Source organism: Electrona antarctica, assembly GCF_951216825.1.
Source record: "Electrona antarctica genome assembly, chromosome: 11".
Classification (NCBI taxonomy): domain Eukaryota; kingdom Metazoa; phylum Chordata; class Actinopteri; order Myctophiformes; family Myctophidae; genus Electrona; species Electrona antarctica.
In genome coordinates, this window is record NC_136792.1 from 14,550,517 (window position 1) to 14,574,519 (window position 24,003).

The 24,003-nt window shown below is 42.2% G+C and overlaps 1 protein-coding gene across 5 annotated transcripts in view; it reads right to left on the reverse strand.

Annotated features, from left to right (window-relative positions):
• Positions 1-23,673, reverse strand: part of mcamb (melanoma cell adhesion molecule b) — a 79,346-nt gene extending 55,673 nt beyond the window's left edge. For all 5 annotated transcript variants that reach the window (XM_079514156.1, XM_079514155.1, XM_079514153.1 and 2 more), the window contains exon 1: positions 23,564-23,673. In XM_079514156.1, the coding sequence (XP_079370282.1) occupies positions 23,564-23,627 (64 nt within the window). In that variant the 5' untranslated portion in view covers positions 23,628-23,673. The remainder of the gene's footprint in view (positions 1-23,563) is intronic.
• Between the last annotated feature and the right edge of the window lie 330 nt (positions 23,674-24,003).

The window sequence follows — 24,003 nt, forward strand, 5'->3', positions numbered from 1 at the left end:
GGGCTCTGTGTGTGTTTGACCTCTGGGGAAGAGGTCAGGAGGTCAAGGAGCATGTATTGTAAATCACATACGAAGAACAAAAACACGAGAGCATCCAGCTATGGACATGACGGCTTTCCTCCTCCCAACACGAGGAGGAAGTCACTGCTTGATGAATGGACTCACGTACGTTCATAGGTGACATAATCACTCATCCACACCACTGTTACTAATAATAATCAGCCATCCTGATTCACAACAGAAACGCTGTTTTGACCAAAATGCCATCTGGGACAAGGAATAGGAGATACAGGCGATTGAAAGAAATGGATAGAATGGATTATTATGGCGATGACGATCTAAGATGGGCGATCCAGTGCTGTGCTAACAACACAGCTAGCTAACCAGCTAACGTAAGCAATCAAACGCAGTATAAAAGCGCAATTGCGTTAAGTGTTAGTATAAAAATTAGGCTTCAATTGACAAAGGTTTTCGGCAATGGCGTTGAAAGTATTAACTATCACAGCGCCACACAAAGGCATTACAAGGCTTGTGACTGCAACTTGTTCATGTTCACGGATGACTCGGCACTGCTGGTCTCATCAGACAGAAACAAACTGCAGGTTGAAAAGGCCCTCAGCTCTGAACTCAGTAGAATCTACACCTGGCTCGCTGATAACAAACTATCTTTATACCTGGGAAAAACTGAATGCATTCTCTTTGGATCAAATAGTAATCTCAGCAAGGCGGCCGGCTTCTCAGTTAAAGTGGGTGACAATAATATCACACGAAAAGATCCATCCTGGAGGCAAATCTTTCCTGTGATAAAATGGCCACCAATGTAATAAAAAAAAGTCAACCAAAGAACAAAATTCCTGTACAGGATCTCCTCACTGGTCAACAAAAACACATTGAAGACCGTAACAGGAGCCCTCGTACAAGGTTTCTTAGATTATGCATGCACCTCTTGGTACCACAGCACCTCAAAGGCCCTTAAAACAAGGCTCCAGACGTCCCTAAACAAACTGGTCACTTCGCCTTGAGGGTTGACGACAGAGTACAGCAACTTGCAATGGGCCTGGTCTACAAGATTCGCTACACCAAAGATACCCATGTACCTGTCAAAATACTTCCTTAATGTCAACAAAGTCCGCACTCACAACACCAGAGTGTGTTCAACAAACCACGTGCAACCCAGATTCGGCTCAAACAAGGGATTAAATTAATTTTGCTCCTATGCCACTAAAATGTGGAACACCCTACCAACAGCCATTACGAAATGTGAATCCCTAGACTTCTTCAAAACCGCTCTCAAAGAGCACCTATACGGACTGCTGCAATTTGAAACTGGCCCCTGTAAAAAAAAAGTCAGTGTCATCGTCCACCCTTTTTTTCCCCTTACTGTACATGTTTTTCCCTTCTTTAGGACCCTGATGTAAACAAGTCTAAGTGCTTTTCATGGTTTCTCCTCGTAGCAGTTTTGATATTGACTTTTGTTTGAAATGTACCCATTCTACATACTGTGAATACAATTTTCAATCAATCAATCAATCAGGGCCCGGACAGCTGCCGTAGCCGTTTGTATAACTTTGTCACCGTTTTTCTTTTTTGCTAGTTTACCATACCATGCAGTTATATTGTTGTTTTATGCATGTCGTTTGGACTACAGATGCTGGTTTGATGTTTACCTGGTATTGTAGTTTATTTGAGGCACAACATTGTTCTCTCTGCACTCTGGACTATTTGTCGTTTGCTGACTCAGGCTCATGCTTAACTCTGCTTACGCAATTGTAAGTCGTTAAGTCGGATAAAGAGTGTCTGTTAAATGCCAATTGTAACTGTAATTGCATTTATGCTAGTCTCTCTTTAGCCATGCCATTCAGAGATCTCTGCTCACTCATATTGTCTGGGGAACATCTATATTTGTCACCAGCAACGGACGCTATAACAAAACAATTATATCACCGTAACAATGTGAAGGATCAAAGTGAAGGACCAATGTAAAGCCTTTGCATTGGTTTTGCAGTGCAGTTATTATAATTTCTACTGTGACATGTGACAATTTGCCATATAAAACTCAAGAGAAACATGAATAGGATTGCAGGTGAGGTGATATGGAACTTTGAACACTGAGCTTGAAACAAAACAGGAGCTCAAAGGGAGTGAAATTGCACCCTCTGCTCTGGAAGCCTGTTTTCATGTTGACGTTCAGTTCTACCTCACAAATCTAATTTTGCACGCATCATTACGCCATTGACCTCGGCTGACGACTCCCTGTGTGCGTCATGTCAAAACTAATGGTTGAGAAAGTCGACAGAAGGCACACACACACGCACTAAATCAGACCCACCTTTACCAGCTGCAACATTAAAGTGATGTACTGTACTTTTACGTTTGCTACTGTAAGTGAATTTCGTTTTTTTTCTTTTTCTTTTTTTTTTTTTTTACAGTACTGTCTTTGTACATTCACAATTTAACCACTTAAACACCAGCATCAGTATTCTGGGAGAACTTTCTCAGAAAATAGCCGATTGACAAGCTCACAACGTTGGTAGGTTAATAGGTTGGTAGGTTATTTTCTGTAGAGCAAAAACAGAAAATACATTAGTATAGAGCCCTGAGGGACTCCGCTCGACAACGAAGCTGGAGAGGCAGAGAGACCCACATTACTGCTCTATATAGGCTTTTTATTATTTTCCTTTTTTTTATACCCGGTGCCAATTGCCTATAGGCTAAACTGTAATCCTGGGCAGTGGGCACTACTCCCCCTTTGCCAACCTGGGGAGAGCCCCGAACTGAGCTCATGCTTCCTTCAATGGACGCTCTATATAATATAGCGAGCTTTAACTTCTTAACAGAACACTTTTTGTTAAAAATAAATAAATACATAAAAATAAAAATAAATTTAAAAAACGCACTTCCGCCTCCACTGTCCAGGTAGTTCTTATTGACTACCTGGACTACTCTGGCGTCTCTAATGTGTCATGCAGTAGAATCCTGTTTGATACTGACCAGCCATATCACCTGCTACTCTGTGCTTGTATTTCACAGCCCTGTGGGGAACAGGGGAAGCTTCCTTCTCTGATAAGATTGTAGTGATAAAAGGTTCTAAATGGCTAAAAGCAGCCCTCTGTGCTTGAGCCACCTGGCACTGATGTGCAACAGCAATGTGTGCACTGAAATCAGACCACAGCTAATGGTGAGAGACACTGAAATCAGCCCACAGCTAATGGTGAGAGACATTGGGGTTTTGGTGCTGTCGCTGCCACTAACGCCAGGGCGTGCGTCAAAAAACGCACCAGTTAAATTTTAATGCACGCGTTAATGTCACGCAACGCGGGCAGTGGAGCCACCCTTCATTGATTAAAAAGGGAACATTCCCTGACGGTGACGGAGACGCGACGCGCCCGGTGGAGCCCGTAAGAGGCTTATAAAACAGGGTAATTTCTGAAAATCGAGTCCAGAACGAATGTGTGCGTGTGTGTGTGTGTGTGTGTGTGTGTGTGTGTGTGTGTTTGTGTATGTGTGTGTGTGTGTGTGTGTGTGTGTGTGTGCATGCCGTTAAACTGCTCTGTTGTAACTACCATCGTCAATGTAGTAGGTGCATGGATGCATTTGCAATTTCTGTGGACAATGTAACTTGCATACAAGAAGGCACTATTCACCAGTGGAATCTACCAACAGTCAACTCTACCTGACTCTACCCCTCCCATGAACAGCTTACAGGGAAGAGAGGCAATATAGACCCGGCGGCCTTCCAGTGGTATGTCCGTCCGCTGTCGGACTAACCCCGGAATAGCAATGGGTCGACTTCCAGGCACATGAGAACAACTACAGAGAGCGCTTTAAAGACCAAGCAACAGTGCAAGACTAAGAATTTTGTTTCCTATGGTGATCCAGCCTAGGATATTGATTGATTGATTGATTGAAGAATGTATTAACAGTTTGCAGAATTACAGTACATTTCAAGCACAAACTCAATACAAAGGCTGTTAACTGTGAGTGGACGACCCAATTAAGCATTACACTTGTTTCCAATAGGGTCCACCATGTTCATATACCCACAGACTGGTTGTTGGAGGCAAATTGTGCCATCTCTGCTGCCCTATATGGCGGAGCTGCCACTGCTTGTGCCCATGGAGTGCTAAGTGACATGCGTGTTATATCATGAGGACATATCCATGAGTTTATGAATGTAACCTTTACTGCACCTAAACTTTGTGTTCCTGTATGCTTTCCCTGTGTGTGGACATAAATAAATGGTTAAACTGTGTGTGTGTGTGTGTGTGTGTGTGTGTGTGTGTGTGTGTGTGTGTGTGTGTGTGTGTGTGTGTGTGTGTGTGTGTGTGTGTGTGTGTGTGTGTGTGTGTGTGCGTGTGCGTGTGCGTGTGTGTGTGGTTTCACCATTCAAAAAATGAAAGAAAACACATATCCTTTTCATTGAATAGTTAAATCGTGATGTTATCCCGACAACTCACTTGTTAGGAAAATGTGTGTATTTTAATTCAACCTGACCAGAAGCAGGGATAAAAATATACCCCCTCCGGCCATAAAAATGAACGAACGGAGGGGGAGATATCAAAAGCAGAGGCATGAATCCCCCCCACCCCTCCCCCCAGCAAAGGTCTCCATCACCCTAAAGACAGTGTGACGCCCTGGACTGCACTGTGCACTCTCACATGTATACATTAGCGTTTGCGTTAGTGTATACATTAGTGTTCACGTTAGTGTTAACACCCACATTCCTGTTTGTGTCGCCACTCAAGCTCGATCTCCATTTAGCACAACTGTGGAGTGCCACAATGCATTGTGGGAAAGACCAGGGTTGTATTTACAGTTTCCCGCCAGACCACAGAGAGCGTTGCCAACAGTGGTGCTGTGTCACCTCAAACTCTACAGGGACGAGGGGAAAGCATTTAGCTGACGTAACGCCTCATCATCCTAGAAAGATTAGACAGTATCTATCGTTACTGCTGAAAATGTATTTGATTCAATTGGATTCAAAGCCCCAAATTCAAGATTTGAGAATCTTGAATTAAATTTAATTAAATTTAATTATTCATTCAGATGATTTAGATGTATTCATCACATGCTCACGTGTATACAGTATGTGCACAGGCAGTTCAATGTTGACAGACGCTGCCAAATGTCAAACATTAAACAATAACATAAGAATGTAGTCACTAGGAACGGTTTCAGCCCGATCTGAACCCTGCTGACTTCCATCATAAACTTAAAGTGAGATTGATATGTATTTTTGAATACAGGGACTTTATGTAATAATGAATATTAATATTAACCTTCGAAATTATATTAAAGGACTGTATAACCAAAGGCAGAAAGCCCCAAATGTAAGCATGCAAGTAATTAAAGTAAATACTCTAGGACCATTTCGGCGTACAAAGCCATAAATCATTTAGATAACCTTTGAATTAGGAGAACATCAATTTAGCCGGGACTCGGGAGAGATCCGTTGTAAAAATGTAATAGAGTAAAAGTACTCAAGTCCAAATGTACCTTGTATCTTTAGGAGAAAACCTTTATCTTTAATGGTATAATGTTAATCTTATAGAAAAATGTAATACTATATTAATAAACCTTTTAAGGAAATAAATACTTTAGAGGAAAACTACAATACTAAAAATGAGAGAATAGGAAGAGTAAAAGTATACCCGAGTACCTTAGAAGAATTGACACACAAGGAAAAAAAGAGAAGTCCACAACTTCAAACGCATAGGGTTTTTAAGATGATATATTCCAATTATATGGGGAGAAGGCATGGTACATCCATCACAGCGTTTAAAGTTTCTCCCACTGACACCTTGTCAGTGAAAACAATATATAGTGCATTATTCAAAACAAACCTTTGATACCGGGAAGTATTACATTTTGGGTTCAGAGGTTAACAAAAAGTGAACAATGGCTGGGAGGTTAATAATGGTTACAATGAGAGACGTGGCACTCATTTTTCCTAGGATCCCGGAAGAATGACTGTATGGGAAATGTAGTTCTCTAAGCATAAATCGTAGTCCACAGCTGAAGGCCGTGAAACGAATATAATGTTTGAGACGTAATTAATGTTACGTGGGAGTCTGGATGTCTGCCTCGGCACCGCACCAAGGTCAAATAATAATAATGTGTTCACAAAGGGGCAGATAATGTAGGGCGCCAAGGAATGTGGCTAAATAAACATACAGAAGATATCTAACTGGGCAGAGAGGGCAATGATATGAAAATCAGCGGGACACAGGGCACATGATGCAACTCACAAACAACAATGCACCCACATATAACATAATACAGGTTATAACTGTGCAACCGTTTGCATACCAGTGAGCGATGTTTTAACCATAGTGTTTATTTGCTGTGGCTCCAAACAGCCGACAAGCCGTGAATAATCTCCTTCTAAGGTATGATGGCATTTACAGTAGAACGGCAACGACAGGCCACCTGACGAATGAAACACAGATAATCTCACAGCAGAGTAATAAATGTCAACAAACTGAGAATGATCAAAAGATGGAGAAAACATGGTTCTCCTGCAGCGCACAGTGGTTCCTTGAAGTGCATTCTGCCTGCAGGCAGAAAGCACCGCACACCTCCATACGGACTGACTCCCATGAGTAACAGCCCAGGAATGTAGGCCAAATGTTTGCAAATGGAATCTAGGAATTTCACGGTATAATGGGACATGAAATCAATTCTTCTGATAATCCCACAGGGCCTCTACAATGGCAGAGCATGTGAGCCTGACAATGACACCCTCAGTTAAAAGGTTTTTCTTCTTCTAAATGTCTTCTTTTGTTTTCACTTATGCATGCATGGCGCCTGTGTCAGTTAAAACTAAATCCGTGAATCCTGCACAAATCCTCTCTGTATTTCTAGTTGTAAATTGCACAGATTACACCATCGCACCCCACACCCTTGGACATGCTGAGAATGCACCATGTATTCCCTAAAGTCATGAAACCTCAACGTACCAAGCACTCATCATGACACTGGAGTCAGTGAGACTGACGGGGTCGGACAGCTGGCTGGAACGGGGCCAGTAAATAACCTATGCACCAGAAGCAAAGAGAAAGCACATAACTGAAATACTTTTCAATCAATGCCTGATCTCAAATGATGACACTGATTCCTGTGGCTTTTCTTTTTGTATGCGTCTCGCAAATAAGGGCCTTTGCACTGTTATCTCCCAAACTGTTCCAAGTAATGGAAAATTACATCATGCACTTTTTAAAGATGAATGCCTTGAATCACTTCTAAGCAGCACTCTAAACACTGAAATCACAGTTTTCAGATCCTAAAGCAGTGCTGTACTGTGCTCTGATCCTAAAGCAGCGCTGTACTGTGCTCTGTCATCTCAAGTACACAGAACTCTTTTGGTTTGATGTTCTCAATGAAATAAATGGTCTTTGTTTAGGATAGAAATGTCACTTGTGATGTCATATATTTGACATTTCCCATTGCAACATTACAGAAGAAAACTGTATTTTGCTCTCTGGTAACTAGCTTTTATGGGGAATGTTGATATTGTGCGTCATTCTTGAGAAATGTCTGTATATATTGTTGCTTTGCTGTGAATAAAATTGGAGCATTTTAATTAAAGTGAGTTGCAAGCCCCCATCTTGTTTTTTATTCAGTTTTCAGATTCAGTTTTTGTAGTTTGGCTGGTTCAGCAGCAAGAATTGATTGATTGATTGATTGATTGATTGATTGATTGATTGATTGAATGATTGATTGATTGAAGCTTTTATTCACAGTACGTAGAATGGGTACAGTTCAAACTAAAATACAGGTCAATACAAAAAGTGTGTGCGTGTGCGTACAATGCTCCATGTCTTTTTCCAGCAGCCTACATGACATCATTGCATATTTGCTTATTTGCTTTAAAATGAATAACTGTCAGAAAGACATTGATCCAAGGAATTGATAAGCTCAGAGGTGAACAATGACAATTCTTCTCAGAGTTAAACAATTCCGATTCTCTAACGATTCGGGTTCTCGGTCCCCATCGCTATGTTTATGTTAAAGTCAATCATACAACACAGTGTACCCACAGTTAATTCTGTTAATGACTTGAAAAAGTAACATTTTCTGTTCTTCTAATACAGTAGGGTTACTATGCTGTATTAGCAGACTACTATAGTATAGTAGTTATGATGATCACAAGTCCTTTTTCAGTGATTCAGCTCATATGTCTGTTAACCACTTATAAATACTTAGTAGAACGGCGTCCCCCAGGGCTCTATACTAGGAGCGCTAAACCAAATATTTTCGCTGAACGTAGCCGAGCTCATAGTTGTGATCTTGTAGATTTGCTATTTTTGCCAAATGTTCACGATGAATAGAATGTTAATGATGATACATTGTCTCTGGCTTCTCTTCACATCAACCCTACATGAACAAAAGAAAAGGCAAAGGGTTCACGTCTGGATCTGTTTAGAGCTTATTTTGTCAAAAACCAGCTAGGCTACAAATGCCAACTCCAATGCCCAGTTAAAGATGGAGTGCCACGATTTTTTCCACCCTAAAACATGATCATCAGGTATTACCGTATTATTATAATATAAGGAGGAAGAACTTTTTCCAAAAAGTGTACAGTATTTGTTAAAATCATGCTTTTATGTGGACACGCCCACCAGTTCATTAAGTATGCCTGGTTTGCCTGGTGGGTGGTGATGGGTGGTGATCCACCTGAACTGAAGCCGCACCCACAGCTGTAGTTGTATGATAAAGGGGGAGGGGTTAGGGGCGGGGCTGATAGTGTGATGTCACTATATTACTGTTTATTTCATTGGCCCGTTTGACTGTCAAGGGTTCAGCCTCCAGGAAGAAACCTTAAATACAAAGTTAATACACCATTTCACATAAAAACGACTCCAGGGTGTCTAATGAAGTACTATCACCTCATAGAAAACTGGACTGGAAAAATACCAAAAATGTGTGCACAGGAAAAAATACAATCCACGGTGGTTAAAATCCTCAGTGTTAATTCATCTCAGAGAATGTACAGATTTGTTTCCATGTGTACACTTTCTGTCAACTATATGATGGATTTGGAGTAGAACCGACAAGCAATATTTGACAATGTAACGTATCTGAGTAAAAAATAAGATCCAAAAAGTAGAGTTTGCAGTTATGCAGCAGGACCCATCAAGCTTTCAGACACCAACGTTTTGGGCACATTTGGCCACTAAAGACCAGAGAGGTTTTAGTCTGAATCTTAAGGGGTAAAGACTTCCAGCCAGGACACCATTTAATAAGTTAAATCTCACATTGTCACATGCTGTTCACTTTGTCTCAAAATGACCTCCTAGTCTTGAAACAGCAGCAGTGCTTGAGGAATAATTAGGCTTCCAACACTGCTTCTGTCCTCTCCACAAAATTGCCTTGTGGATGTTTGGTGTCTGGACTTTTGCCACACTCTGGTAGCCAGACGTAATAATTGCGGTTGAATTGTGTGACTGTGTGTGAAATGGACTGTTTGACTTTTTATAGGACTCTAACTGTAGACAGGCCAGTTTGTTTGTGCTATATTTGAATGAGAAAACTGAAAATTAATTTTATATTCTATTGAACCTTTATCTAGTGCACCATTGTCTCCGTAATAAGGCATGTACTGTTACAGTTTTGGTCGTAGTGTTTAATGGGCCCAACCCGCAGGAGGTAAGCAACAGCTTTGCAAACAAACCCTTAGCAGACCAGCAGCTTGTTATGTCTATGGCTGGTTTATGACCATGGGCAGGATTGCACTTAAAAAACAGCTGCCTGTTGTGATATACGATAGATATGTAGTGTACTACATAGTTGTGTATTTTATATCTGTAGTATACTGTATATGAAGTATATTGTGGTTTCATGATAATGCCAGCTGTAATTACATTGTATATGTAAAGCCTTAGGGACAAGAAAGAGGTTGAAATTAGCAGTAGCTCTAAACTCACTTTGCAGCACATCAGTTTAATTCTCTGTACTGTCTGACTCTGGGACACAATGTTCACAACTAATAAAACAGTTGAAAGCTCCCTAGACCTCACTCTTTTTCTCACACCGAAAAGCCAGAAGGGGATTCATACAATCGTATCAATTCCCATCCCTACGCATGGTTATCACCTCATCGAGCAGCAGAATGGGGTCTTTACATGCCATGCTGTGGTCGAGAAGGGATGGTGGGATCACAACAGACGGCGCTAGCAACACGTAGGCAGAACAATAATGCCTACAGCTACATATCGCGCATTCTTCTCTCACTCACCCATTAGGCCCATTACATGAATGCCATGGATATATATGGTCCTATATACAGTCAGTAACACAGCATGTATCAGTAGAGCCACTGACACACTGTGGAGTTCTGTGTCAGCGTCACTGGAACTGAGATAATCACGATATACAAGCCCTATGGGGACAACCTGAACCTGATGACAAGAGGTCGTTAAGAAGTTGAGAGGGAGAAGGTGACATGGCCGGGAGAAAGGAAAGAGGCCGTGGCAGAGTCGAGCCGTCGTTAACTGAGACTCATGGGGGTGACGCCGTCTGTGTGTGTGTGTGTGAGACTGTGTGTGTGCGTGCTTGAAAGTGCGCGATAATAAAAATGCGGGGTAATGTGATCCTTGTCTGAGGTTGTGTGGGAGCTGGGAGGGAGGGATGGCGGGAGTGTGTGTTACTTGGAGCGTGAGGAGGGCACCAGGTGTACACAGCTGTCCATCTGTTCAGGGAACTTCAAAGGCCAGACGAGGATACTTTAAGTGGTAACAGTCAGTGTAGAGTTGACTCTGAGAGGCAGGGACAGAGAGAGGCACTATGCCAGCATCCATAGGTGATCTCTAAAGTCTAATGGCTGAGTTTTACTACACCCAAAGTAGCAGATGTAGGCTACGAGCCCACAGACAGGTGATCTCTGAAGTCTAAAGCCTGAGTTACACTGTACCGAAAGTATTTGATCTACAAGCTCACAAATAGGTGATCTCTAAAGTCTAAAACCTAAGTTACACTATACCGAAAGTAGCTGATCTGGACAAGCTTGACTCGCTGTGAGCGTGTAGATCAGCTATTTTGGGTGCGCGATACCGGCACGCAACCAAGTATAAATCAGACACAAGCCTCCTGATACTGTATGAAAGGATTTTGCCCCGCAGGTCGGAGCCAAATGCAGAGCAGTACATCACACAGTGCAGCGAGGGCATCCAATGTGCTTTGAGGTCTCCTAATATGTCTTACTGTTGGAATGCCTCAGTGCACATCTGCAGACAAGGCTGATATTTGGTTAAGGCTTATACTCGCCATGCTTCATCCTCGGTGATGTCTTTCACTTTCTTTATATATATAAAACTCCTCCAAAACAACATTTTGTGTGGAATAACTGACAAGCTTCCTTTTTATCATTTGCAGACCTCTAAAAGGTCATCATCCATGCTTTCATTATTTCATGCTTAAGACTACTGTAACTCACTGTCAGTAAAAAAGGCTATCTCCTGTATTCAACTGGTACAAAGTTCAGCTGCTAGATTATTCTAAGAAACGTAGCTGGTCGCCAGTGAGTTATAGAATTGATTTTAAGATTATATGGATGACATTTGAAGCCCTGCAAGGCCAGGTTCCTGCAATGTAATGTAGTGTAATTACATTTTTGGAATGTATATGCTGGTCTTCTATGAGCCTGAGCGCAGCTGTAGATTCTTCGATAGGGCCCTCTTGGTTCTTCCTAAAACTCGCCTCATCACCTGGAACGATCAGGCTTTTGTGGCTTTGGAACGCCCTGTCTGAGGATCTAAGGCTAGCAAAGTCAGTGATGTCTTTTAAATCAAGGTGTAGTGAAATGAAAAATATGTTTTTCACACTTTTAGACCACATCCGTGGTCGTCATATGAGCATACCTAACAATGGATGCCAAATAAATGGGTAAATCTTCATTTTTGTGTATTTTTATATCAAAAGTCCAGAAAAATCTAATTTAAATTACTTCCTGAAAACGAAAACGTACTGCGTGATGATGACGTGTCGAGGCCCACATCGATAAAAGCCAATAAACATGAAGCTCACCCGTTTGATTCCCCATATCTGCGCGTCCGTCCGACACAGCTGCTACTGATTACAGAAATCCTCCGTTATTCCCATTCAAGATAACATCCAGACAGTGTATTACTCGGTTTAAACTTAATCATCACGCTAAAATATGTATCTGAAAACATTATACTCCAAAATGTTCATTTTTCAGGAAATGAAAAATATAAAATGTTCAGGAAATAAAGAAAACCTTATATTTTTTAAAACAAAGCAATACAGCCTCATCAAAGTGGGTGTTGTAACTTTATATATTGTCAATTACTTCCATGAGAGGCTTTAGCAGACATTTTAGGGTCCAATGGAGTTAAGAGGTTTTGTCCAGTGCGTTTTTTTACTACTTTTGAAACAACACACAGACGTTAAGGGTGTTCAATAGCACTGATTTATGCCAAAAATGGAGTTATGAGGTTTCCTCCCAACAGCAACGATATCAGACTGTTAGTGTTGAAAAGCATCAAAATTTGATTTAGTGTGCAGTGTGCCTTTTTAACAAAAAATGGGACGGAAACTTTTGACAAGCCAATCACTCATCTTATCTGATCAAAAAGAACAAGCAGTGGAAAACACCAACGTCATTTCTTCCTTCCATTCCGTACAATGCACAATGCACGGGCAATGCATCGAAAAGAGCACTGATGTTAGAGATACAATTCAAAACAACCTTGATTGCTTGCACTGCATTGCACAACCACTGTTGGGCTGAACGCACACCCAATGTGTTCCTGATGTCAACAGAGCACTGTTAACTTTGACAGCAAAGTTTTAGTCACAGTCTTTCGAATTCCATGTAGTTTTAGTCATATTTTATGTATAGTCATCTGGAAATGTTTTAGTTTTAGTTGACTAAATCATATTATTTTAGTAAAATAAATCTACAGTATATATAAAGCAAAAGAAAGATCAACCAGGTGCTCAATGTTGATAAAGGTTGAGTTAAAAACTTAGGTTGGTGCTTCTCAACGGGAACTAAAACTTGAAAAAAGAGGAGCGTTCCAAGTACTCGAACAATGAAGGAGTGTGTGAATCAATGTACTATTAATTCATTACAAAAAGTTTAAAACGCCAAAATGTGAAATTCGACCCACTGGTCTTCATCGGGACTAGTTTAGTCTACTAAAACAACTATACTGTAGATTTATTATTATTATTATTATTTTTTTTACAGATTTGTTTTGGAGCTTTTTATGCCTTTATTGATAGTTAAATTAACACTCCCATCGCCCAGGACGTGCAGGAAGAGGAAGACGAAAATAAGTGTGGGGGCTGGTTGGATTGGAGATCTTTTACCGCATGTCACTCCCCTGGCAGATTTGCCACCAGACTGCCTGGCTGTCACAGCATGGCCAAATTAAAAGTAGCTTTGAGAAGTACTTTGTCCTTTCTATTAGTAACGCCCGACGCCCAGGACGAAGTATTGTCCAAAAGACGAACATTATTGATATGAGAACGGATCGCATGGCTCTATAGCCCAGGCGCGCCTCCTGGGCAATCCTCGGTGACGCGCAAGAGTGAGACGTCATCGAAAAACTCCCTCCCCTGTTTAGCTGATGAAAACGAAAATCTTAAAACGTTCATAACTCGCGATCTAAATCATCCCGTCTTTTTATGAAAAAAGATCCTGTGTTAGACGGCGCTCCGCGGTCCAGTCGCTAGTCTCGATAGATTTATTCTTGTCTCCCGTTGTTGTCGATCGATTCTAGAGTGGTGTGGCTATTGTTAGCTGCTACACACATATCAACAACTTCCGCCGGTCCGTCCGGAAAAGGGGTCCGTGTTTATAAATCGAATGGGCGCTATAATCTAATGGATTAAATAACTCCGGGCAATTAAAGTGATTTATCAGTAAACAGACAGGAAAGGGGGAGAGAGATGGGGAGTGACACGAGGCAAAGGCCGTGGGGCTCAGGAGTCGAAACCGCGGCACGCCATCCGGCTGGCTTGGCAGCCTAGGTGCCCAGACGGTTGAGCTAACCGTCCGGGCCAGATTTGTTTTTTTTAAATACAGTATAGTTAATTTAGTAGACTAAACGGTATTTTGGCGGGCCTAATTTGTTTTACCACAACACGTCACAACACAACATGTTGTGAGCTTGTAGATCAGATATTTTCGATGCATGACACCGGCGAGCAATTAGGTATCAATAACAGCTGCCTGCATGACTATACCCTACTCTGTCCCCTCTTCTTTCCCTCTGATGCTGATCTGGCATATTGACCCACGTAATGGTGGTAATGGATGTTATTCGAGTCTACAGGGACATCAAAAAGTAACATTCCGGCCCGTCGAGTGCACAGTTGAATCCCATTACAATGTCCAGCTGCCAAAGAGTCGTGCGATAGCCTCCATTAGTCCTCCTCCAAAATGTAGCACGCAGACACACTTGAATACACAGGGTTGATTTGTTGAAAGGGAAGGGTGTCCCTGCCTCTGCTTTTGATATGCCCCCTTTCTAGCCATTCATTTTTGAATGACTTGAAACAACACCACAACAATAAGACAGGTCAAGGAAGTAAAAACAAACACATTGAAATAATAGAGAGTATGCGCATGCTTAAAGTGAATGGCACATCGAGTGGCAAATCGAGTGGAAAAGCAACAGGCAAAGTGAGTTTAACATCGTTTAATGTTGTTTAATGCAATCAGATATGACTTTTCTGTGTGGATGTATGGGCTGTCAAGGCCAGAAAGTAGTTTTTGCCACTCAGTAGGCGTTCCTGCATAACTTCCTGGTTTGATGATGATGTCACGCGCATACCCTCTATAGACTATATCCCTGCTCTGTGATTGGCTAGTTCGTTGTTAAGCCTGCTTGCCAACCAATGGTGTAACACCTTCACTAAGTGACTGACTGGCGGGACATGAGCAGGGATGAAAGTTTACTGCATGAAAGTCAATCCAAGAAATCACAAACAAAGGGTGTTTAAAGTAACTTCTGGAACTGTGACATTTTTTAAGTTTCATTTCCTCCCCACCCTACATGGGGGGTGTGCGGTAAAATACAAAACAACAAACAATGTTCATCTTTTGATCCGTGTGTGTGTGTGTGTGTGTGTGTGTGTGTGTGTGTGTGTGTGTGTGTGTGTGTGTGTGTGTGTGTGTGTGTGTGTGTGTGTGTGTGTGTGTGTGTGTGTGTGTTAGAAAGAGAGAGATAGTTAAATAGATTAAAGAGGGTAAATAAGGACACTGTTCTTACTGACTCTGTGGTACACACACACACACACACACACACACACACACACCCCCTAAAAAGTCCCTTAGTTAGAGCCACACACATTCCATCAATGAAGCAGTCACTCAGGAGTGAGGACAGGTCATCTACGTGAACATGGTCATATCTTATCTAAAGTTGTGTATAGGTCATATGACCAGACCACCTCTCAATTAGTCCTGGTTATGCTAATGGCTGATCGAATGATCAGCCATTAGCACAACTCATGCAAACTCATGCAAACCGTGACCTACTGAAACGCTCTATGCCAGACAGTGGTTGTTGTCAACCCTGTGCCTTTCCTGATCAGGGCCCACTTGAACATCTCAAAAGCGTCCCAATATAGCCCACCCATCTGTGGCCACGTGATTTTTCTTTTTACCTGCATTTTTGTCCTATGTCCAGCTTTTGGTGTGTGTAACCCAACATTTTGTCCTAACACAAACATTAAATGCCATTGACAATGAATGGACAATTTTGAGTGTTTGTGTAAACACAAACATTGTGTAACACAAACATTGAAGTCGAAGGTGAGGATGCAAATTCTGATTGGGTGGAATGAGATGTACGATGATACGTGTGAGCGCCCCTCACTTTGTGATTTTTATTGTCATTATAAGTGTATATACACACTAAGATTTTTAATGATTATATATAAAATCATTAAAATCTTAGTGTTTTGCCAATTATTTGGGGGCCTGCTGTCTAGAAAAATCTGCTTCTCCACCATGGCTATTCTCGTGTTATTCATCGTTAATCACCAACTACCGCTGTCACATTGTTCCTTCTCATCCTGATATTCCACTGATCTCCATCTTCCAACAAACAGCTCTGACACAGTATGCCCCGGTACTGTTTCCTGTTGGCGTTCCGCCGCCAGCGGACCTGGACAACGTCTCAACAACCTTAAACAGCAGCATGATCGTATCGTCGCTCACTGTCGGGTGGAAACCTTGTATGTCCAAAACCGTTAGCGTTCAGGAAATGGACAAAGAAAATAACCCGTGTTCCAATGGATCGCACTGTAGTTATTATTTAGTTAAAGGATTATTTTCACTTTCAGTTTTTAAGTTGCTTGGTTCAGTATTTTAGATATTTGATATTCATTTTAGCTTCCTCGCCCCATTCCTATACTATTCCTATGGAATTTGAAGTTACAATGGCTTTGCTATTGCCTCCAGTGGTTGCCACCATTGGTGAATGTGGGAAGTGAGGACGCTGGCGTTGACTGTTCGCCGCTTCACCCAATGTAAGAATGAATGGACCATTGTAAAGCGCTTTGAGTAAGCACGTAGCGCATAGAAAAGTGCTATAAAAAATGCAATCCGTTATAATTATTATTATAAGAAGGGGACGGGGCAGTTACAATGAATATCAAATATCTAAATACTGAATCAAGCAATTTAAAAACTGTCATGGGTGTTCACAAAAGCCTGAGTAGACGATGAAATTATATGAAATATAACTTTAAAGACAGATAGTATGTAACTACAGTATGTGTCCTGTGTCCAATAAATACATTTTTACCAATCATTTCCCTCTATACCAGCAGTTAATTACAATGAATTACACTGCCCTCTCACTGTAGTTTGGTGTTTTCAACACCAAACTACAGCAAGCACTGGGCAATGTGTTTCTGCAGGTAAACGCCACCAAACTACTGCTGGTTAAAACATTCATATATTGTTTTGTTATATAAACACAGGGCAAAGTCACATACTATGCCTTTAATACTTTCCATTGGTTCCATATTTATAAAACCCACACACAGTTTACCACATGTCAAAGGAATAGCAAGAAATAGCAGATCTACAAGCTCAGATCTGCTATTTTTGCTACTTTTTGTGTGACACCGTAATATGACAAAGTAGGACGTTCATTTACGGAAAAGGAAACTGAAAAAGTTGAAATATGGACATACAAGGTTTCTGCCTGACGGCAGCGGTATACACACATCCAGATGGATGTAGCACTGTCAAACACTCCCTGCACCGGTCGGGTACCATGGGAACACATAAACAATGTGCTCCGGCTCAGATAACCGAGGGCTGCCTTTATTTTAAAACAGAGATAAGAAGCCATGTGTCGGAACAGGACAGACTCTCCTAGTCTAGGTACAAAAGGCATGACTGGACTGTGGGGGACATTGGGTGGGACCAGTGTGTTCTCTCTCACTGAGTGGGAACCCACAAATGAAAAAACATAGCTTTTTCAGAAAACTGTCAGGATTAGAAGACATTTGTAGAATCTGATCTCAGGTCAAGATGGGTTAAGCAGGGCCCACTCGTGACGTCATGTGGCAACCAAGTCTATGGACTTTTAATGTATGCTTTAAGCAGGGCCCCCTGTTTTCAGCATGCCTGCCAGCATGTTTTTAGAAGAGGCCTTGAAAGAACAAGATCCTGGGCCGGTACCAGCAGCCGAAATGAGTTTTCTCAGGAGGGTGGCTGACATCTCTTGGGCATTATAGTAAGAAGCTCAGTCAACTGGAAGTAGAGCTGCTGATACTTGACGTAGAAAGGAGCCAGAGGTTTTCCAGGCACGGGGCCAAGGACCAGGTGGGCGATTATATCTCTACACTGGCCTAGCTAAAGTGGCCCGGGAACTGTTACCTCTGCTCTTGGATGGATGGATGGATGGATGGATGGATGGATGAAGGCTTAAAGGTTAGAGAGACTTGTGCCTTTTGTGGCTGGAAGGATGCCGGTTTGATAGTTACCCCGCACTGGCAGGACAAACATGGGTGATGAAATGACTCAACAACACCCTGGATATAAACCACTGTGGAAGTGACCTTGAACATGACAGACACATAACCGCAACTGCTGCTCACTCAGTGGCCAAATACTGTGGTTCAGTGGTTGTACTGTAGACGTGCGTGCGTGCGCGCGTGCGTGCGTGCGTGCGTGCGTGCGTGCGTGCGTGCGTGCGTGCGTGTCTGATACTATCAGTATGTTAACCTCTTAATCCCTGTGTTCTGTGTCATACGAGGAAAAGTAAAAATAGTGAATCTACAAGCTGACAAAGCTTCACATCATGACGCCTTGTGATTTGTATATCTTTTATTTTTATAGTTGGAGACATTTTCTATATTAAATGACGCCAATTTCTATACATTGGGACACCATGTTGAAAGACGTTTAAGAAGCAGAAAGCCTTCACACTGTGATGTAACTGCTACGTCCAACATACATCACAGCCAAACCAGTGAATATAGTACTAGTCCAACCATAACATAACTTCCTTAACCACTTGAACACGTCATCTACAAGTTCACAGTGCTAGCTTGTAGATCAGCTGCCTATTTCTGGTGAATATATTTAGAGTAGAGCGAAAACAGGAAGGGGCCTAGTGGCCCATTTAGAACTGGGGCCGTCTCTAAAAATGCCCTCTAAATCCTAACTTAGAAAATGTCACATTTATGTTGCTATAGCAATATCTAAAAGGACATACGGTAGATCATGTCCAAGATTGAAAGGTGATAACAACGTATAGGTTCAACAGGTCTAAATGGGCTACTATAGAGCTCCTGGGAATCCTTTCAACATTTATAATACCAACCGCCACTCTACTTCTAACTTTAGTTTTTATCTATAATTTAGTTTTTCTTTCTTATACAGTATTAATTAATGTTATCATTGTCTTGCAGAACCATGTCCTACCAACATTTGGCTGCTTGCTTGTACCCGAGTGAAATAACATGTAAGTAACATGTAAGTACAACCGAACCAGTCACTTAGTCGCGGGCACTGAAAGTAAAGCATTCCTCACTGTGTTCCAGAAAGAAAAAAAATGTCAGAATTTAGCCCCACTTCCGCTGCTCTGCTGATCCTGTGCCAGATCGCTCAACCTCATAATCTTCCGCTTAGCGGTCGGACAAGAACAAAGACATTGATTGTCAGTGAAGTCTTTCTCTTATTCTGAAGAACAGGAGCTGTCTTCAGAGGGCTGAACGGAGCCACCGCCCCTCCGTGGCAGGGCTGTCACCACTGTGACTGTATTTTTTGTACTTTTTCTGTTTTCTATATGTCTATGAGGAGTTAACATTACTCTAATAGACCCCCAGGTGTGGTTAGAATATTGAAATGTATCTTCCCTGTGTATTTTTGGGACTTTATCAGAGTACATACAAAGCAGATCCAATTTATCGCCAAACCATAATAAATATATTGCCCCTTTTATATTCAATAAAAATATATTATATCCATTCATGAGTTGTCACGACATCTCACCTGTGAACTAGGGGTGTGCTGAAATATCGATATAGCGATATATATCGATACGTCCTCCCGCGATAAATAATCGATATTGATTATTAAAATATCGATACCGATATATCGCAATATATCGAATATCGTGATATTATCGTTATCGAGGGCCTAATATCGCGATATATATCGTATCGTGAGGAACCCATATCGTCCCACCCCTACTGTGAACGCGGCCAAGCCGGAGTCACCCCTGAGGAATCGAACCCTAATCTAAAAGAACTTTGATCCTTATGGGACCAAAAAATACAAGACCAATTACAATCTTTAGATAAACATTTCTGCCCATGATGGAGAAAGACAGTGTTGGTAAAAAATTATCTAATGCAGTGATTCTCAACAACAATTTCAGTCATTTCAGTTTGATATGCAACAGCCCACCGACCCCCACAATTTTCTGGGACCCCAATTGTAAAATCATCAGCGTCAATTTAAAGGTGAATTACGGATGAACTGTTTTCTTACCTTAATCTGATTATTCTATCCAAGAAAGAGTGGTACATGTGAATAATTACATAACATCCCGAGCGCACCGCAGCTCTGACCGTGCATGGCGGGTTTATTGCTAAATCCCTTTTTTGGATCCGTCCGGGTCCATTTTGGACCCGCGGTGGTCCCTGAACCCGACATTGAGAACCATGCAGTCATCTAATGTTCTGGCTCAACAGCTTGTGCTTAATTGCCTGCTTTAATACAGCCTTTTAGAGGTGTTGCATCGCGGCCAAATGTACCTTGTGATCCACCTGACTGAGTTTTCTATATTTTATGCTGACTGAATTCCAGCAGGGTTGAGTATCTGAACAGCAGAAGGGTCCTTGTACAGGTCGTTGCTGTCGGATGGAAACCTTGTATGTCTCAACCAATCGGTTTAACGAAAGTTGAATTTGGAGATACAAGGTTTCTGCCCGACGGCAATGAAGTGATTTTTAATGATGACCGGGTTTCCCCAGGGGTCTGTACTCGGCTCCCTCCTGTTTTCCCAATACACCAAATCTCTCGCCGGCTCCCTCTGTGTTAGTGTTGAAGTGTCCTTGAGAAAGACACTTAACCCTTATACTCTCAATGAGCAGGTCGGTGCCTTGCATGAGTTCCTCCCCTCCCGCGTGTTAATGTGTGAATAAACGGGTGAATGATGTAATGCACATTGTAAAGTAAACTCTGCCAAGGATAGGCATAGTGCTGCCTTGATCCCGCCTCTAGCTGCCGCTGATTGGCCAGGCCGTTTGGTGGCCGGAGCATCTAGTCTGTCTGAGAGTACTGAGGAGTACTCTCTGCTGCCCCATCTGGCAGAGTCAGGTTAGATTTGCTACCCCACCCCGTAAAAACACCAGCAAGAGATCAACAAGACATCAACACCTTAGCCCATGGAAAAGTGGGGTCTTCGATACCAAGACCATGAAGATGACCTGGAGCAAGCAGCAGAGAACAGCTCGAGGCAGAGATGCCTAGATCGCTTGTCGGTGGCCTACTACCCAGTAGGGGTAGTAGGTGTAAGTAAGTAACATTGTAAAGTTGCTAAATAAATGCACCATTTATGTGGTGAAACACTACTCCACAGCACCGGCGATAACGTTATTAAATTACATTGTGCGTTTGTTGTCTCTCATGCCATCACAGCGATGTGGTTCTGATAGCTATTCGTTGTGGCTCTCTCCAAACATTCCAGGAGCATTCCTTTGATCATGGGTGAGACAGAGGGCTACCGGGATGAGAGGGACCACAGAGGTGGTAGGTGAGCGTTTTCTGGGGGGGTGGGGTGTTTCAAGTTGTGAGTAGCTCAGGCTTGACCGAGGCAGGTAGGATAACGTCACTGTGGGGTGGAAATCCTTGTATCATGTTCAAAACCGTTATATTTCAGGAAAATGAAAAAATAACCTGTGTTCCAATGGTATGGCATTCATTTAAGAAGTATGGCATTCATTCATTTAAGAAGAAAAACACGAAATGTGAAATAAAATTTGGAGACACAAGGTTTCTGCACGACCGCAACGATATAAGAAAGCTGAATACAGGGGAGGAGGAAGAGGATGAGGAAGAGGAGGATGAGGAGAAGGAGGATGAGGAAAAGGCATCAGAGACAAAAGGCTACGCCTGAACTAAACAGGAGATCAGCACAATACAGGAATACAGGGAGGAGGGAGGAAATGCTTCACATGGGGGGGGGGGGGGTGAGCAAGATGGAGGGAGGACACACACACACGGATGAACATTGGAGACAGGAGGGGCTTGGTGAGGAGGGGGTCAGGGGACACGGAGAGGAAGGGTTGTGGACTCACAAACTGACATGCTGCCATGTTACAAACATACCGGTGAGGTTTAAAAAGGTGATCACTTGAAATATCAACGTTGCAATGCTTGAATAGCTGATACCACACCCCTCTTGCCCTGAGTGCATATAAAGGCAGGCATATGTACACACACACACACACACACACACACACACACACACACACACACACACACACACACACACACACACACACACACACACACACACACACACACACACACACACACACACACACACACACTTCTAAAAATACATCTCTGCCTCACGAATGAATAAGCAATAAGCATGCATCCCGCCATCTGTCTCTCAACTTTGTATCAGTGTCGTATAATGATTCAAGCACTAATTTAAACACATTAACAAGTTTTAAATGTCAGGTGCTATAGGCTATAGGCCCAACGCTCAAGTCCTTAACATACAATGAAGTGTATTGCGGTGTGTTGCAGACTTTATTTCCTTCCCAAATATCAAAAGTCAACATACAAATATGACTCATGCTTTAGTTTGAACGGACACAAATCGACTGCGGGTGCTGGTCAGGAGTCATCCTTATCATAAGAGTCCATCTGTAGTGTAGGCTATACTGTGGCCACAAGCTTCCTAAAAACACTTCCAGGGTCTGACTATAGCAGGGTCTCACTTCCAGGGTAGGCTATATATAATGAGGTGTTGTTTCCAGGTTTGTCTCAAAGCAACTGGAGCCTGACACAGTACAAGTACTACCTGTGTGTAGGCTACTGTATATTGATCCAAAACACAGCTCAAACAAAAAATCACACTGTGTGTGCGTGCGCTTGTGTTACAAACATGGTTGCCTGCCAAAAGACCTGCCAGTGTAGGTCAGTCGGGAACAGATCCCCACTGACAGAAAGCAGGCCTGCTGGTTCCTAGTCTATAGCCTACAGTGGATCTGTTTGGACTGCAGCCACGCACAGAAAAAAGACTAAACATAGAAACCATCATAGACATTGCCGTTACTTATTTCTGAAAAACCGGAGAAAACTGACAACTGCAATTAGCCTAAGCGTCATGACATCTCATCATGGTAATTTTTTAACTGAACGTAGGCCTACAAATTATACGGTCTTCCAAAGATTCATTCATTCAGACATTTACTAGTTAGACAGAAAAACAGGAAAGGAAAAGGAGAAAATGATTTTTCATTCCTCAAGTTCCAGTCACAACAGCATACTCTACCACTTATTCAAACTTATCCATTCAAATCCCGTTAAAAATAAACATAACACGCTCCAAAATCTTAAGCCATAGCCTATAAATGTATGCTGCTTATTAAGTTAAAGTGCTGTAGGCTCGATGAGATCATGTAAAAGGTCAGTTGTTGCTGGTATCATCCACCAAAACTATTTTTAATTAGACTATGAAATTATAATATAATTCACAATAATATTTCAAGACTTCACTTCAAGAGATGAAAGAAAATGTTGGTATAGAGCCATAAATGCTTGAATTCCATTCAATTTGAATGTGAGAATTTCTAGATTAATTTTTTTCTTTTTTGTACATGAAAGTCTAAACAAGGAGCCGAGTGTGCATCACATGTTTGCAGTTTGCACGACCAGGCTGAAACCAAAGAGCAACCGGGGGCACATAAACACCACAGAAAACTTTATTCTGCACTACAGTAGCGTATGCATTGATTAGACCCACTGACGCAATCTTGGTCATCAGACAGCATGTAAAATTACAGTAAAAACGCTATCGTTTCCCGACCACCACCACTCACTCACCTCCCCAGGTACAAGTATGAAACACCATGAAAAGTCCCACGAACGCCTTCTTTAGTAAAGCCATGGTGCTTGTTGTTTGGGTTGTTGCCTGCTGCTGCTGCTCCTGTCCTGCCGAGTGTGTGTGAGGGGGAGTGAATTGAATTGAATTGAGTGAGAGAGAGAAGAGAGCGTGAAAGAGAGTGAGAGAGAGAGAGAGAGAGAGAGAGAGACGGAGGCGGCTGGCTCGTCCCTCCTGGCAAGATGAAGAGGAGCGACGCGACGGTGCGTAAAAAGGAGGAAAGATGTACAGTGGCGAGGCAGAGATAGATAGAAATGCAGAATTGTCTGGTGGTAGGAGGACCTTCCCTGCTGAGACCAGAGCGTGAGGACGGGGAGGAGTTGCCTAGCCTAGTGGCTAGTGTAAAGTGTAAATATATAGGCTACTGACTCCATCCATCCAC